This window comes from Rhea americana, unplaced genomic scaffold (genome assembly GCF_003343005.1).
Source record: "Rhea americana isolate MKP2758 unplaced genomic scaffold, rheAme1 scaffold_42, whole genome shotgun sequence".
Taxonomy (NCBI): domain Eukaryota; kingdom Metazoa; phylum Chordata; class Aves; order Rheiformes; family Rheidae; genus Rhea; species Rhea americana.
In genome coordinates, this window is record NW_028186557.1 from 6227937 (window position 1) to 6244112 (window position 16176).

At 53.3% G+C, this 16176-nt stretch overlaps 1 protein-coding gene across 1 annotated transcript in view; it reads left to right on the forward strand.

Moving 5' to 3' along the window:
* TRIM9 (tripartite motif containing 9) overlaps positions 1-16176 on the forward strand; it is a 74449-nt gene that overhangs the window by 25956 nt on the left and 32317 nt on the right. Inside the window, exon 3 of the mRNA XM_085314984.1 lies at positions 15108-15203. Coding sequence (XP_085171110.1) covers positions 15108-15203 — 96 coding nt within the window. The remainder of the gene's footprint in view (positions 1-15107; positions 15204-16176) is intronic.

Consider the following 16176-nt stretch of genomic DNA (forward strand, 5'->3'; position numbering starts at 1 on the left):
ATGCGCCACCGTCACAGGACAGCAAGAGTGGCATCTTGGTCACACAGTGCATATACTCCTAACGATACAACGGATATTTGGCCTTCCATCTCTGTCAGAGACTCCACCTTCCCACTGCCTCTCTTGGAGTCCTTCACTAGCTTGTGGGAGGGATAGTACAGGACAGCCTTTTCTCAGGGTGCATCATTAGTGCAGTCCTGCTTTGGGATGTAGACCCAAAGTAGGTTTCCCAGTGAGCGGAGGCTGTTCTTGGTCATAGCAGTGCAGCTACCAGAAGGTAGCCTAGTGGCTATGCTTCTAGCTTGCAGCAACCTTGTAAACTCATTTTAAAGCACCTTAAATGACATATATCTCAGTTCTGCCTGTGTAGGTCAATGGGGATTTTCTTCAAATGCAGACACAGAAAGAGAAAATAAAATAAAAGCAGTCCTGTCAAAGTTGTCATCTACTATCATCTGCTGTCTGCTATAGCTATGATAAAATGTAGTTGTTTAGTTACAAAGGCTTCTGCTGCACCCAGCCTGATGAGGCAGTATCCCTGTCACAAATCCAGCCGTCCGGGRACTGATATCATGGCTTTTCACTGAACCTCAGAGTCGCTGAGCTTTGTGTAGAACTGCGTAATTTGTTTGCTTGGCTGAGCTCTGCAGATGGAAATAGGAAGCTTTCTGCAAGGTCAGAGGAGCAAAGTTGGTGGGACTGTTGTGACTTAGACCATGCTGACCTGTGTCTTTATTATTTAGGGGAGAGRGGCTCCCTTGGGTTGTGCAGATAGCCTCCTGCATGGATCCTAGTGCCACGTAGTCCTGARAAGGCTGTTTGGGGGACCTTTCTAGCAAGAACCGGAGGATTTATTTCATCTCAGTGGAGAAAGAAGTGATGTTTGGCTCAGTTCTGCTGACGTGAGGCCAACCAAGAGCACTGCCATGGAGAGTAACATCACGTGTCGGCGAGTTCGTGCCCGGGAATCGCCGTGCCCCGCTCTCCCCCKTGCACAGCAGGGAGTGACGAGCAGGTTCACTCCCCCAGGCAGAGGTTCCTTGGGGACAGCACGTGAGCCGTGTCAGTCCCCTGCTGCAGCCTGTCACACAGCATTTCGCAAGCAGCTTTTGGCACTGCTGCAGGGAGGCTGGCCTAGACCCCTGCCATCGCATCTCGGAGAGACAGCTCCACGGTGGCAACCAACACTGGGGAGACGGCACTCGGAGCAGGCCCAGGAGCTCAGGGCGTAGAGTGAGTGCGTAACGCCTGTGCCCTCCGGTGTGCTGTGCCCTCAGAAGGGGAATCGAGGGCTCAGAGGCTTAGGCAGAGTGAAGAGAAAATGCCTCAAAGAACAGTGATCTAAAGAGGGATCAGCTGCCGCAGAGATTAGCTGTTAAGCAGACTCCTGAGGAAAGGTAGTGTCTGGTTGCYCAGAGAGGCTGTGGAGCCTCCTTCTCTGGAGATCTTCAAGGCCCTCCTGGATGCAACCCTGTCTAACGTGCTCTAGGTGACCGTGCTGAGCAGRGGGGTTGGACTAGATGATCTCCAGAGGTYCCTTCCAACCTTACYGATTCTGTGATTCTATGGTTTCATTAACTGCTGTTCACTCTACTTAAGGCTGTGCAATGAATTTATTACTTTTTAAAACAATAAGAATGCTWTTCCAGAGGCTGCCTGAGATGTAGAAGATCATGCTTTATGAGCCTGTAGAGCGACCTGCAGTGTTGTTCAAGAAGTTGAACTCTGTGCTTTTTGAGGCTGATTGTAACTAGATCAGTTGCCCTGATTACGCTGCACTTACGAACCTTATTACTCTTAATATTTGCCATGCACTGACTTTCTCAACATCTGCCCAACAGGCAAGTGGATAACTCTAGCACAGTGAGCCATCTTTCTCCATTTCCCCCCGGATATTCATTCAGGGCTAACTCTACACAGGTAGAGGTCCAGAGGGAAGCAGCATCTAATGGCACATCTGACTAACATGCATTCTCACCCAGATTTGTGCAGTTCCCCTTCAGCACAGACKCATCTTCTGGGTGTTTTTTCCTAGCAGTCTTGTCTGCAACGTGTCCTGTCCTTTATCGTGCTTAGGCAAGGGACATCTGTTGATGAGTTGGCCTTTTCAGTAGGCAGTCCAGGTGACTTTAGGAGGTCGATAGCTGTACCCTCCACTAACTAACTGAAGCCTCAGGAAGAGCTTTGCCATCAGGGTCTGCGGCCAGTCTGCTTCCCTCAAACAGGAGGCCARGGTACTGCTGTGTGGTGCTACTCCAGAGCTTGCTCTAGACACAGCCTGAGCGGTGCAGACCTATGTCCCCACCAATTAGTAGGGCATGTTAATGGGGCCGTGTGGATGTGATGCTGAGCAATGCTGCATAGCGTTGCACTCGACTCTCTCCCGGAGGTCTCCAGCACCTCTGCTTGGTGCAGTGCTGATACTGCCAAAGGATGCCATCACRTAACTGGGAGCAGGCACACTTGCCTCCTCATCTGTGCTTCTCCTTTCTTGGCACAAGGGCATGCTGAGCTCTCAGCAACTTGGAAACGTTCCCATCTCTTTCATTTCCTGATCTTTCTAATTGGATTCAGTTCTGCTAGTTTTATCTCCCTGCTGTAGTGGTAACRGCAGCTGCAGTCAAAAGCAGAGGAGGCTGTAGGAAGCCATTCCCAATGGGAATGTCCTCATGCAGACTAGGAGAGGAAGCATCATGGAGGGAGGACCATGCTACCATGCAGGCTGATTCCTCTGGTGCTGAGGAAAACGTAGGGTCAGATCTCCAGCAGGGGGGAGTCCATGCATGTTCCCACAGCAGCTCTGCAAGAGCAGCTTTCTGGGCTCCAGCTCCCTGCTCCTCAGAGAAGCATGTGAGTAGGATGTGCTCGGACGTGCACCGCTCCCCTGAGTGGTCACCCCCTAGGTGAGAGCAATGACCACTTCTGGTCCAAGAAGAGCTAGGTCAGCTGGAAACAACAAGAGAAGTGCAGAATTGGAGGATGGAGGTCAGCCTGGCTTTCCCCCCRGCTCTGGGAGCTCATCGCAGGAAGAGCAGGGTGTGACGCAGGCACTGTCTGCCCAGCTGTCACGGCCCGTGGAGGGGCCAYGAGGCTGCCCTTCGCCACGTAGGGGTTTGGTCCACCACTCAGTGCTCTGAGCACTGGGGAGCAGCAAAGAGCACTGAAACCTCCTTTTCCTGCATTTTCCGCAAGTGTAGGAAGAACATGTGTGAGATAGTGTGTTCCCAGCTTTTCCAGAGATGAGCATCGGTGTACAATAGGCAGTGCTTATTCTGCCTGTGAATTGCCCCTCTAGCAAAGAACCAGGCCACCTGCTCGGGTAAGTGGCTGTAAGTGCTGGTCCACGGGAGCTATTTCCACCCACTCAGGACCCAAGGTGTGATTTCCGGACTGTGCCTTGCAGGGAAGGGCAGGGAGCCAGGAGAAGGCGTAGATCAGCTGCGGGCTGTCCTCTGCCTCTCACCAACCTCATTCATCTCTGGAAACATAACAACACTGACACACAGCAAATGAGCCCTGCGCTTCCAGGGCGCTTTGGAAATGCCACCAACAGCATGACGGCGGCTATAGATCAGGATGCTCCTGGCTGGGTCGCAAGTGACTCTAATCAGCCATCGTTCCAGTCACGCTCCTCAAGAGATCACTCAGAAAATCGTTGAAGGGAGCTACAGGTTACCATTGCTTTGAGAGGGCCTGGCTTGCACCAGCATCCTCGCCTTGCCTTTTCCAGCCAAAGCATCTCTTTGCTGCCTCCCGTCTGCCTCCCTGAAAGCTGCCCGTGCCTCTGTTGCTGGTGCCTGTCACTTTGGTGTCTGCATGCATCACATCTGCAAGTCTCTTCAGCCCAAAGAGCATTCCTAAAGTGTGAAGTTTGTCTGTGGGACTGGAAGTGAGCCCAGACCCCCATGTTGTGCTGTTGGTACCTGGGAGTTGTGTTAGGCCTGAACTGTGGGAGGATCTTGGGAGCGCTAGTAAATGGGTGATGTTGGTCGTGATCTCAATGTCATGGCGTTTGGAGGCTGTACAAATGCATTAAGTGCTGCAGTAAATCAGCCTTATGTGGGGACTTGGGTGTCATTAATGCAAGCAGAGGAGGAGCCCTTTTCTCCAAGGCCTCATCTTGGCCTCCAGGAGTAGCAAGGGTCACACAGGCATCTGGTGAAAACCACAGGCAAAGACTGCGTTTAGCTGATGCCTTCTTGTTAAAGGCTCTGCAGATTCACTGCTGGCTCGTGACAAAGCTGTGTGGCTTTTCCCGCTGTGCCTGTTTTGTGCAACTTCACATTTGTCGGGCCCCAGTGACTGTAAATTGTAGGAGGAAGCAAAGTTACCGCAGAATTGCACCGACATGGCCAAAGACAGCATACRGGCCAGCATGCGATTTCTACCACCCTTCACCTTTGGTGATGCCCTGCGCCTGGTTACACTGGTGCGGGGGGAGCGACCCCAGGCCGATAGCGGGCGTGGGGAGAGCTGAGCCCGCAGCAGGGAAAGAAAGGATGGTTGTGCATGGGTGCTTCGTGCAGCCTGCGCTAGCCTTTTCCCCCCATCTGTAAGATTGCCTGTGAGTGCTTCAGAGATGGAGAGATGAGTCCTGAGGATGCCATTGCCATCTCAGCTAGCTGTGGGCTTCAGAGCTGGGAGCTGAGCTCCTGGCTGCTGCGTCCGGAGCTGCCCCCACGAGAGACCGCGGGGAGGAATTTGTTCTAGTCCCACTCGTATAAAGCTGCTGTCAGCAAAGTTCATYGCCTTCTCACTGGGGTTTGAATCTTTGAAGAAGCCAGCTCAATTAATATTATCCTGGTAACAAGATTCCAGGGGAAAYTGCTGTGCAGGCGAGGATGTGGAAATTACCGTTCAGCTCAGAAAAACAGCCTGCAGTGAACAGCTGCTGTGAATTCCCAGCGCKCTCTACCTGCGTTTGCACCCTGATCTCCGCGTGCAGAGCTGCAGCAGCGTGCATCTCATTGAATTCAGCAAGGGACGTGGAATAGCTGGGGACACATTGCCAGCTGAGCACGCTCCGYTCTCGACATCGCAGGTACAAGAAAGCTCCCAGCGAGCTGCCCGGGGCSGGAGGAGGCCTTAGGAGGCCTCCCTGGGTACGTCCGTTAGTGTTTTATCTCCGTCCAGGAGTGCTCCTCTGAAGTGACTTTCCCAGTTGTCCCCGTTTGCAGCGCTTGACTCACACCGCAGAGCAACTTTGGCGCAGGGCTTGGATTCCTTTTGGAGGAAATCGTCWGGAAGAGGCGCTCCAGGAGCACCCCGAGGTACAGCAGCTGCCGGCGGGACCCGACTCGACCTAGTCCAAAGTACATCTCCTGAGACATGCAGAGTGTGGACCCCAGGTCCACAGCACCAGCTTGCTCCCCAGATCTGCGCTGATAAAGCTGCAATACTTAGTGGTTATTGAAATAGCTTTTCACCCTTAGCGTGTTTGCCCCGCGGGGTGCCTGCAGGCAGCCAGCAGACCCTTGCTCAGCTTCTGTTTTTATCAGCATCTCTGTGGTAGAGCTGCCAGTTCTCTCTGTGATACCAGTGATGTGCGTTCGGTTTTGCTGATGAAAAGCTGAGGTGATTTGTTGCTGAGCGTTAATGAAGCAAAGCAGGAGTTAATTGGGTGATATCAAAGGGTTATTAGTAAGATCTCGGTGTTCACCCTTCTTCTCCCTAAAACTCAAAGCACTTTGCTCACCTGCCTGCTGCTGTCTGCTGCAGGCACCTTGCAGCGGCGCTGAGCCCAGGGTGGCAACCGTGCAAACAGCGAACGGCCGCCCGGAGCCCTGCGCGGCGCTCGCAAAGGCTGGAGCTGCTCGCCCACCCGACGGGCGGCCGCTCTGCTCGCCGCCGTCCCCTCCGCCTCCGAGCAGCACCCTGCCCCGGATCCCACACCGCTGCGCATCCGCAGCGATCTTCCGCCTGGGACGCCCGCGTGGGATTTTGTTAAAGCCACTTATTTTTTTGATAGCGTCGATAACAGAGCAGTAAAACCTTCCTGGGCGCTGCAATGCAGAGCAAAATCACTGTSAGTCCTGGCAGTGCCGGCGTGGGAAGCCTTATCAGCTCAGACCAGGTTGTTTTTATTTATCCCCACTCGCCCTAAGACGTCGAGTATCAAAGTGAAATCTCGCGCGCGGCCGCGCGTCTGCCATCCGGTGCGATAAGGAGCTGCCGCAGGGTTATCGGGGCCTGCTGGCTGTGGGCTGGGGAGGCCGGCGCGAGGCAGGGTCCCCGCGGGCGGTGGCGGGTGAGGTCCGGGTGAGCTCAGAGGGGCCTGCTTGAGATCCCCCCCCMCACACACAYACCCCCCAATAAAAACACGCTGCTGCCCGCGTACTCCCCCGTGGCTGCCCGTTGAGGGCCAGCTGGCTTCGRCCGCTCGCAGGGATCAGCCGGGAGCCAGAGCCCACCGCGCCGTCGCTCGTGCGCGCAGATGGCCCCGACACTGGCTGTGTGCACACAGACCCTAGGGCGCTGTATTTCCTCAGCGGGCAGAGCTGATTCAAAGGCTTCAGCTTGGAAAGAAGACAAGGATGTATTCTTTCCAGGCATGGTGACCTTGCTGAAATCCTTCCGTTGCCTCCCGCGCAGCCCTGGGATTCCCCGCTCCGGGGAGCGCAGCCTGAGCTCTGGCCGGCCCCCTGCTCTGCCTCCTCCCGGCCTTGCTGCGGGCTTGCGACAGGCAATGCTGAATTTACGCTGAATTTCTGGCGTATTTTATTTAGCCTGGTCTCAGTAGCGTGCTCATGTCCTGCGGTAGCCCTGGCAAAGGCCACCAGGCCATCTGTGCTAGCGCGGCGGCTCGCCCGGCCCCGCTCGCAGCTTGGCCGAGGGCTGGCGCGTCCTGCGGCCTGCCTGGAGCCCCTTCGCCTGCCCACGCCGCAGAAGGGCACCGGCGCCTGGCGGGGGACTGCCGCTCTTCTACAGATTGCTTGTTGCAGCTTGGTCACTAACTCCTGGAGTAGCACGTTAGCCAGCACTGGGCAACCTTGGCGGAAGCAAATCTTGCACTGAGATTGTAACTCATGCTCTTTCCATGGACTTTAATGCATGCAATTCCTATGCCAGAACTGCTAAGGAATAGTCCTGGCTCCCGGATCACCGGCTGGGAGCGGTGCACCGCAGAGCCCCTCGCGGACGCCTGGGCTGCGGCGCTTGGGGGCCAGGTCACACGCTACTATCTCCACTCCAGAACAGCAGAGCATTTTGCTCCTGCTGTGAATCCTTCTGTTCGCTGGATCTTTCTGCCTCCCGATTCGTAGACCTAACTGGCTTCTGCAACTGGGACACCTCGTGCTTTGCAGTCTGGAATCACTTCTCAGCAGCCCTCGGGAGAAGCCCGTGCGAGAAGGAGGACCTGAACCCACGCTTTGAATTCTCAAGCCRGCGCCCCTGCACGTTAGCGAGACTTTCTCCAAGCAAGGCTTCTGGAGGCGCTTGAGGCAACGCCGGTGCTTCACGGCGCTGTCTGCGGGGCCGCGACAAACGATCGGGCGTGCAAAGCTCGCCAGCGAGGTGCCTCGYGAGAAGGTTGTTCACTAGGTCGCAGTGGATGCAGGGAGAAGCTGGCAGCCCAGGSACAGCGCAGGCTGCCTCTCAGGGGGGCTCTGATTTCTCCAAGCTGCCAGAAGAGCTGAACAGCCTCTTCTGCGGTCTTGGGCAGTGGGAGGATTTGCAGGGTCTTAATGAAAACAGCGGGTGTAATGGTATCCCTGCCTCTTGCGGAGGCAGAGGAGCCTCTCCACAGGCCCTGGAATTAACTCCTATGTTGTTAAGAATTGCCCTGGAGTTAATCCGCTTTGCAGATCCCTGCCTGCCCCGGAGGCCCAGCCTGCCCTGTGTGTGCAGGATCATCTGCTTCGCAGGTGCCCAGCTGCCTCCAGGCTGCTGCGCAGGCGGCAGGGGCAGCGCAGCCCGCGGGCGCGCCGGRCGCACSCCCCCCATGGCGCTCTTCTCCCGGGGCTGCTGTGTGCTGGTACTTTGCATTTCATTTTCCTCGTGCATACCCCGGTTTCTCCAGCATATCAGCAGTGAAGGAGAAGAACCAAGGCCCCCCCTACCCAGCGTTAGCTGTCACTGCCTTCCTGTCCCTTGCTTCCCTCATCGTCTGCAGTGAGGGAGCAGGAGCTGCTCCTAGGGGCATATTTGCTGCCTGGAATTTGCCCCCAGGAGCTTTGCTTACAAAACCGTCTGCACCAAGGTGTCTGTGTGCAAGCACAGACTTTTCCATCTGTTACCGTCATTTGCCTCGTTCAGGAGCTTTGTGTCAGGCTTAGAGCACATCCTTCTCGTGGGAAGGCAGGAGAACCTGAGCTGAGTCTGTGTCAAATATGCGACAGSAGAACAGCTCCTTTTGGAGAGAGGTGCAGTTCAGCGCCACGCTCTTTCTGTAGCCTCTCTTGGCTCAAAGTTACAGTTATTAGTAAGTAGGATGGTCTGGCTTTGCTCGTCTTGCAAACGTGMCAGAGGCAGGGAGGGCCTGAGAGTGAACGCTGCTCTCCAGCGATTTAGGCCAGCTTCCGAGGGTTTCTGTTCCCTGATGACGCTCAGAAAACACCGACGAATTCAGCATGCAGAGACCGAGTGAGCGGCAGGGAAAGCTCTGCTCTCAAGCAGTCTTTTAGGGGCAGACGCCCTGGGCGAGCGGGGGGTTGCCTTGGGGGGCTCCAGGTGTAAACCAGGGGCTGCTGCACCTCTGCATGCTTGGTGCAGTTTCAGGGGACCTGGCTCAGCAGAGCAGAGAGGAGAGAGAGGCAGGAGGTCACAGCTGCCGAGAGAGTCAGAAATCAGCTGCTGCCCTGGCAGCACCCAGCACAGCAAGCTGGCTGGCTGGAAAGAGCAGAGGGTCACGCCGGGATGCGTAATCTGTGCCTGGCACACTGGATTTGGCACGCTCAGATGGACACGGCGGTGATTGATCACAGGTCTCATTTAGCACAGCGTGGCGGAAGGGCATGATTGGGGTCACCATAGGCAGATCAGACTGGTATCGATCTTGGAGAAAATCAGGGAAGAGTTGGTCTGGGGCTCCCTTGCTGAGGAGAAAAAGGGCAGGGAAATGATTAATGCCGGTTGTGGAGGTTTCTAGGAAATAACCTTGTCAAACAAGTGTTTGAGGAGGTTCAGGTTTGGTAACAGTAGCTGCAGAGGTGTAAAGTGATTTTGGTAAGAGGTTTCTTTATTCCCACATAGGTGCTAAGTGCCAAGCACTGTGCAACGTCACATCACATCATGTGGACTGGGAGCTGGTGAACTACAAGAGCTCTAGAAGTTGTTCTCTGGAAGTAGTGATCAAAATGAGGCTGAACTGAGGCTGGTGCGTCTTCACAAGAAGGGATGAAGYGGGTGTCTAGCGCTCGTGCGATCAGGGCTGACAGCCCGAGTTAACCTAACCCAGCCTCAGTTGGAAGGAGCCTCTCCTCAGAACAGATTGGTGGGATCTTTTGCTGCACAAGGCATAGCCAACTCCCTGTGGTCACCCAGTGTCTCCCACAAAGACCCAACCCTTGCAGGACCCTGGGACGTGGTGCTGCCTCAGTCTCCCCTGCTCACTCCTTGCAGTATCTGCAGGCTTTGGTTTCCTACAAGAGGTCTGAAGGTTTTGGGTAAGGTGTAGCTGCTGCTGCTCCATTCCCTTCACTGGCCACACGCAACCTGCAGGTTGGCACTGAATGGAAACAACAAGGTCCCTCTTTGATGTCTAGCCACCAGGTCTGTGAGCCTGGTGTTGCTAGTCGGGGAGGTCCAGGTCCTCRCTCTGTACTGCAGGCTCGTGTTTGGAGAGTGGCAGGCTCATGTTTGGAGGGACAGGATCAGCTCTCCTGATGGTCCAGGCAGCAGCTCAAACACAGAGCCCCTGGTTTCTATTCACAGGCATCTCTGAATCCTGAAGTCAGGCTCTCATGCCTGGAACGGAAAGCCAATTAGTAGCAGTTTAGCTTCATCAACTTTCTGATTTAATGCAAGTTCTAATTAAACATCACATTTTAATTAGTCAGGCATCACATACAGTAAGCTTGCCTCAAGATTCAAAAACTGTAGGTCCTGTACTTTAATTAAAGTAGCACATGACTTCAACTCTAGCATCTGTGACAGCTCCTCATCCTTTCAAGAGTACAAGCAGAATGAGGAATGGCATCTTTTCTTACCATGGCTCATTCCTCTTCTGTTTTGCTTTGTTATGGTAGCCTCTCTGCCCACATTCAGACACTTCCTCCTGGTGGGTAACAGCTCTTGTTCCAGCAGAGGAAGTGGCTGTGAGATGACCTGGTTGAAAGGAGAGAAGACATGGGAGTTCGTCGCAACGCTTGGGATGTCARAACTGGTCCTGGAGTCTCAGCATAAGGCCAAGAGCTCTTTCAGGGTGAGTTTCAGTCCTAGGTAACAGGGAGAACTTACTCATCCATGACAAATGTGGCCTTGTACAGTCACAGGTGCAAATGGTACTTGCAAAGGGAATGGCTTGCAACAACGCAGAGGAGGTGGTTTTCACATGGCATATGGGTGAGCTATGAACTTCTTGGTATAGGATCTTGTGAACGGTAAAAGCTATGTTGGTCCAAGACGAGACTGGGCAGTTTTATGGAAGAGAAATTCAAGGAGAGTTACAGACCTTACATGAAAGCCCTGCCTACCTGATGAGATTCCTGAGCTGCAAAGTGGTGGAGGCTGGAAGAGCACTTACGGAGATAYCTTTTATGCTTTTTTTTACCTTCATAACTCTTCCCTAGAGATTTGCTGCTGACCACTGTTGTACAGAAGATGCTGCACTTGGGTGTACACTTGGCCTGACCTTGAACAAAAATGTACTTTTCTTGGTCTTATTTGAACTGGCAACCTTTTAACGTCAGCAGAAGCTTACTTTCTTGCATAGAGGTGGAGCCGCTCAGGGCTGGGAGACAGGCAGCACAGAGCTGCACAGCTCCTGAGTGTAAAGGGGCTCTGGTTGCTTCCAGCTGGCAGGGGGACCTGGGCTAGCAAACGCTTTTCAGCTTCTAGAGATGCMTCTTTTCCCTGAGACTGGTGTCTCTCCTGGCTGCTTTGGGCATGTTGTCTAGTGTCAGAGCCTGCAAAYGAATTGGGGGTTGAAATGAAAGCAACTGTTCCTCTCTCTTGTTKCTGGCCAGCACCAGCTAACTTCAGACTCTTCTCAGTATGCCAGATGGAGCTGTCACGCAGAGCYGAGTCCCGCAAATCCAGCACTCAACACCAAGCAAGACCTGGCACATTCAAAAATGACAGGCACAGTTCCCTTCTCACCTCAGAGTAAACCTGGAGGAGCTCCATCGCCAGCAGCTGGGTTATGCTGGAGGAAAATCAGACCAGCTCTGAGAGATGGTGCAAAGTTTAAAATGGTGCTTTCCTCTGTTTCTCATGATTGCACCTGGCTGCCAGGAGCCGACTGCAGCCCTACTGATGCACCAGCCTTTTGCACCCGGCTGCACTCATCCACGCTCTGGGACGACAGACAGTCAAAGCCTGCCAGGAATCCCTTTGCCAGCTCTGCCTGAGGAGGAGGGTAACAGAGCTATTAGCACAAGAAAGGGGATGGAGTCGCTCCTAAGTGCTCCAGGGACAGAGATTTAAATGCTTAACTCCCATTAATGCTAATGTACATTACCGAGGTCTCCTCTTGCTGCCTTGAAATAAGAGCATCAGAAGAAGAGACCGGCTTTCTGGAAAGGACAAATTCATTTGATTTTAAGAGCAAACTAAGTGGAATTTGTCTTCGTTTCACACTTATTAATTCCACTGCCTCTGCTAGCGATGGGGGAGACTCTGCTCCTCTCCCTCTGCTCCCGGTGTCCCTCCTGCTCCTACCCGAGACCTCCTCATAGTATGGGCCTTCGTTGCTGCCATCCTCCCCCTCACTTACCCTTCTAGATCTTCATTCCGTGTTCCTCTGCGGAGCATTCACACTCATCTGCTACCAAGTTTGTCTCTTGTGGAGAACCTGTGCCTGCTTCACGTGGCTGGTGATTAACTCCTTCTCCGAAACGACAGGCGGCATTGAGGCTTGGGTTTGTTCCCAGGGTAATGGCTTTTCAGAAAGGTACCGCTAGAATTTACAGGCCAAATTAGTCATTTAACTCCTCTCTGCAGCCCTAGCTTATAAACATAACAACAAAAAACAGAAGGACCCGTTTTTTCTGTGTCGTATGGTTATGAATCACGTTGTCACCGTGCCTGTAACGCTGCCCGTAATGAATGTGTTCAGGCATGCCTGCGGGTCCCTGCACGCGTTCCCGTACGCGCTCCCTTGTCACACAGTGTTCATTAACGTCGTTTAAGGGACTGACTGCGGTGGCTTGCAGCTCGGCATCTCCACGTGGGAGACACTTGCCAGAAGAGTTCCCGTATCCAGTAAAAAGCCTGTGGCCACCCGTACATAGGAGCTGGTGCCACACACCAACTTKGCCCAGGCAGATCAACCCACGCTCGCTCTTCTGCATGTTGCTGTGAACGGGGCTTGCCAGCACTGGTGCTGCGTTCTCCACTGCGAGGGCAAAGGTGTTCAGTGTGCATGTTATGAGCTCCGGTGGCTGAAAAAGTAAGATTTCCYAACTATTATATAAACCTTAGGCACTCCCACACTGCAAGCACTGATGGCATCAAGCACACGTTGAGCAAGGGGAAGGGGTGAATTGAGGGAGACCTGTGCTGTCCAGAGTGAAAGAGCTATGCTGCAAGGCTTGCATGGACGGCGCATACCGGCACTCTAGAGCTCCTAATAAATTTTAAGTGCACATTTAAAATGCTTCCCATTAGGAAAGGCTCAAAGAGTTACGGCGATATCAAGATCCCCTTTCTGAAATTTATGTTGATACAAAAAAAGGCTTTCAAACAGTTTATTAAAGGAAAAACAGCAGCCATGCTGCAATTTTAATGAGGAGCTTGTAAACATAGCGAACTCATGCTGATTCCCCCTATTAATTGCCCGYGCTGCCGAAGAGCAGGGCCCTTCCGCGCTCGGTTCCCAACACACCGCCTTGCTGTGCTCTGCRGGGCTCCGGTGCGAGCTCTGGTCGCACCCTGGTGTTGTCCACACTGTGCACGCGTCCCCTGCCCGTGGAGCCTGACACGCAGGAAAGACCATTGCTAAGGGTGATGYGATGGAGAGGAGTGAGAGACTGTACGTCCAAGTCCTTCGGGAGAGAAGGGGGAAGGAGACAGGTGAATATGGGGCCATAAGCGTCTTTCTCTGGCCACACTGTGGGTGCAGAGCGTGGATGGAAGGGCTGGCCCGTGCTTTGCGCCCTGTGCTGTGCCCAGGGCAGCTCTGTCTCGCCCAGTCTCCTCACATGCTCCCGATTTCCGTCTCTCCAAGCAGGAGAGCTCAGCAGTGTGTCTTTCTCCTCTAGCCTTTGATCGGAGAGGGGAGGGAGGGGAGATGGAAAGGCCTGCTGAGCTGACTTAGCAGTCTTGTTTTTATTAGAGATGCATTCACTGATTAGCTCCACATCCTAATGACTCGGRCACAATAAATTACAAAGGAAGTGCCAAAATCACTAGGGTTATATTAAAGTCTCCTAGGAAGCAGCAGTAAGGTCGTTTTGGGGGTCATTAAATGGCTGCCATTTGTTAGCTATCCAGTCTCTTTGATACCAATTCATTTTTCCTTAATTTCAACCCTTCTGCATAAAAGGGGCAGGTGCCAGCTCAGAGCCAAGGTCCTGACCACRGGAGTCACATGAAACTCCATGGAGGGGAAAAATCTAGCTAATGCCTGTCCTTCGTACCGCAGCATTTGCCCCTGCAGCTCCAGTACCTCACAAGATTGCTCAGTAACAAACCAAAGCCCGTGCCAAATTATTTGCCACCATCAGCAGCTCTGGGTTGTCCCCACTCAAGAGATGCAGCCGGCAAATGTTTCAGCTGCTGTCTTATATCAGGCACACAGGCTCCTCCAGGTTGACGGCAGCTCCCCATGCCCTGTTCGGTGGGCCCTTCAGGGTCAGCCCAGGACAAAGTTTTCACAGTTGGTGTTTTACTTCTTTTCCTGGTGGGTGCATTTTGCCAAGCAGTATGAAAGTCCTCTGAAAACACAATTGAGTATGTAATGGTGAGTGTGGCTACCGGAGACATGAATTACTGTGCAGCCACCCTTCTGGGAAGCAKAAACCTTTTTGGGTGGATATGCCCCATGACCAGACACCCAGTCCATGGTTCCACTGTGCASAGTTCTCAGCAGTTTCTTGGCTGAAGGATCTTGTCTCAAAACTGCATGGTTTGTGCAGGCAATTTGCAGCCAGTGAAAGAGGCAAAATCTCTCAAAAAGGTAAATTGTCATGGATGATTTGCCCACCTCTTGAGATAATAACTCTTACTGAAATGACAGCAAAAGGGGAGGACTCCTGAGTTAATGTTTGGGAAGTGCCATGAAAATGAAAAAGCATAAGACATTATCATTATTACTACTGTGTTATGCCACTCAGCTCAACTCAGCGTTGGCCAGAGCAGACTGTGGATGTCTGCTCCTGTGCTAAAAGCCATAGCACTGAGAGAGGAAGAAGCATTCAGTACTCTGCCTTAGTTTTCCAGGGTGTCTTGGAGTATTGCCATTCCAGTTCGGGTGGCCCGACCTCCCCTTTGCTCCTCGTGCCTTTTTGCTGACCATCCTCCTCATCAGCCAGCCAAAGAGGAGGAACAGATGGCAGGAGCAGGACAGGTCAGATCCTACAGGACTTTTGGTGTCCAGCTCCCTGGAGAGCACGTGGGAGCCGTAGGAGTTAATGATTTTCAGAGGCTGGGTGGACGTGACTTGTTGATGACCATGACCCAGGGAAGCCTATGGAGGAGATGGAGACTGAATCTCTTGTCTCCCAATTCCAGGGCATCTGTCATGATAGCAACCTCCTTTTCCTTTCCTTACACTCGGGGCACTAGGGCCAGAAGGATGCTTCATCAGATTGCAGAAGGCTGCACATCCCAGGGAGGCAGAGCAGGGACTGCAGTCCATCCCCAACTCCAGTGCCACAGGCAACCCCATAAACTCTGGCTCCTCTGGCTCAACGATGAGTCTGGGATGTGCAGTAGCCCATCACAGCCGCCCTGTGGCTGTATTCGCTGCGGGCTGCTCACATRTATGTTCTTTCTTCTGTCTGCAGAGCCAGCTTTCCCAGGCCCTGAACGGCTTGTCGGACAGAGCCAAGGAAGCAAAGGAGTTCCTGGTCCAGCTCCGCAACATGGTGCAGCAAATTCAGGTATTGTATCTGCTGGTTGAGGAACAACCCCTTCCCATAGGGATGAATTCGTGAGCTCCTGCGCCATCTTTCCAGTTGGGTTTGTTGGGTTCTCTCCCAGGGGAACCCACAATCAGCACCTGCCCCTTCACATTACTCCCCTTTGCTYCCCTGCAGTCTTCCCTGAAACTGCTGCTTCCTCAGCCATTTACATCATGGAGTGAGCAGCTGTGAGCCAACCCTCCCCTTGGAAAGATGAGGCAGCAGATTTCATACAAGCAAGACGAGGTTCAGGTTCCCACAGCRGCGTTGCTTCATGGTGGAGCATGTGGCCCCCAAAAGTGTCAGAGGCCAAAAACACACATGGATCCAAAAGGGACAAACTCCGGGGCCATCAGGAAAATTAAACAATGAGAACAGTGAGTCTCCCTCTGACTGCCAGGAGGAAGACAGGTTATCAGCAGGGGAAGAACATCTGGCCCTCGCCTCATTTCCTGCAAGCTCGCCTTGGGGATTGGTTTTTGGCCCTGGTCCTTCTAGGCTAGGCAGATCTTCAATCTTCCCCATGTGAGAGGGTCACTCCTTTTCTGACATCCCTATGCTGAGCTTTCCCTTACTTTGTGTAAGCAGTGAGAAGATCCCCAGCAAATGGCCGCCCTGGGACAGAGATGGCAGGAGCTGATCAGTTGTCTGTGACCTGGAGCTGAGACCCAGCTCTCAGGGTCTGTGTCACTGGCCCTTTCCCACAAGATTTTGGAAGTGGCCTGAATGTTTGCTTGTAAGCTGCCACTACATGGGAGCACACTATTGTATGACAAGCCTGCTGCTCCCCAAACAACAGTTCAAACTTCTGGGGCTAACCTGTAATGCACTCACAGAATCACAGAATGGTTGAGGTTGGCAGGGACCTCTGGAGATCATCTAGTCCAACTGCCCTGCTCAAGCAGGCTCACCTAGAGCACATTGCACAGGATCGTGTCCAGGCGAGCATCTC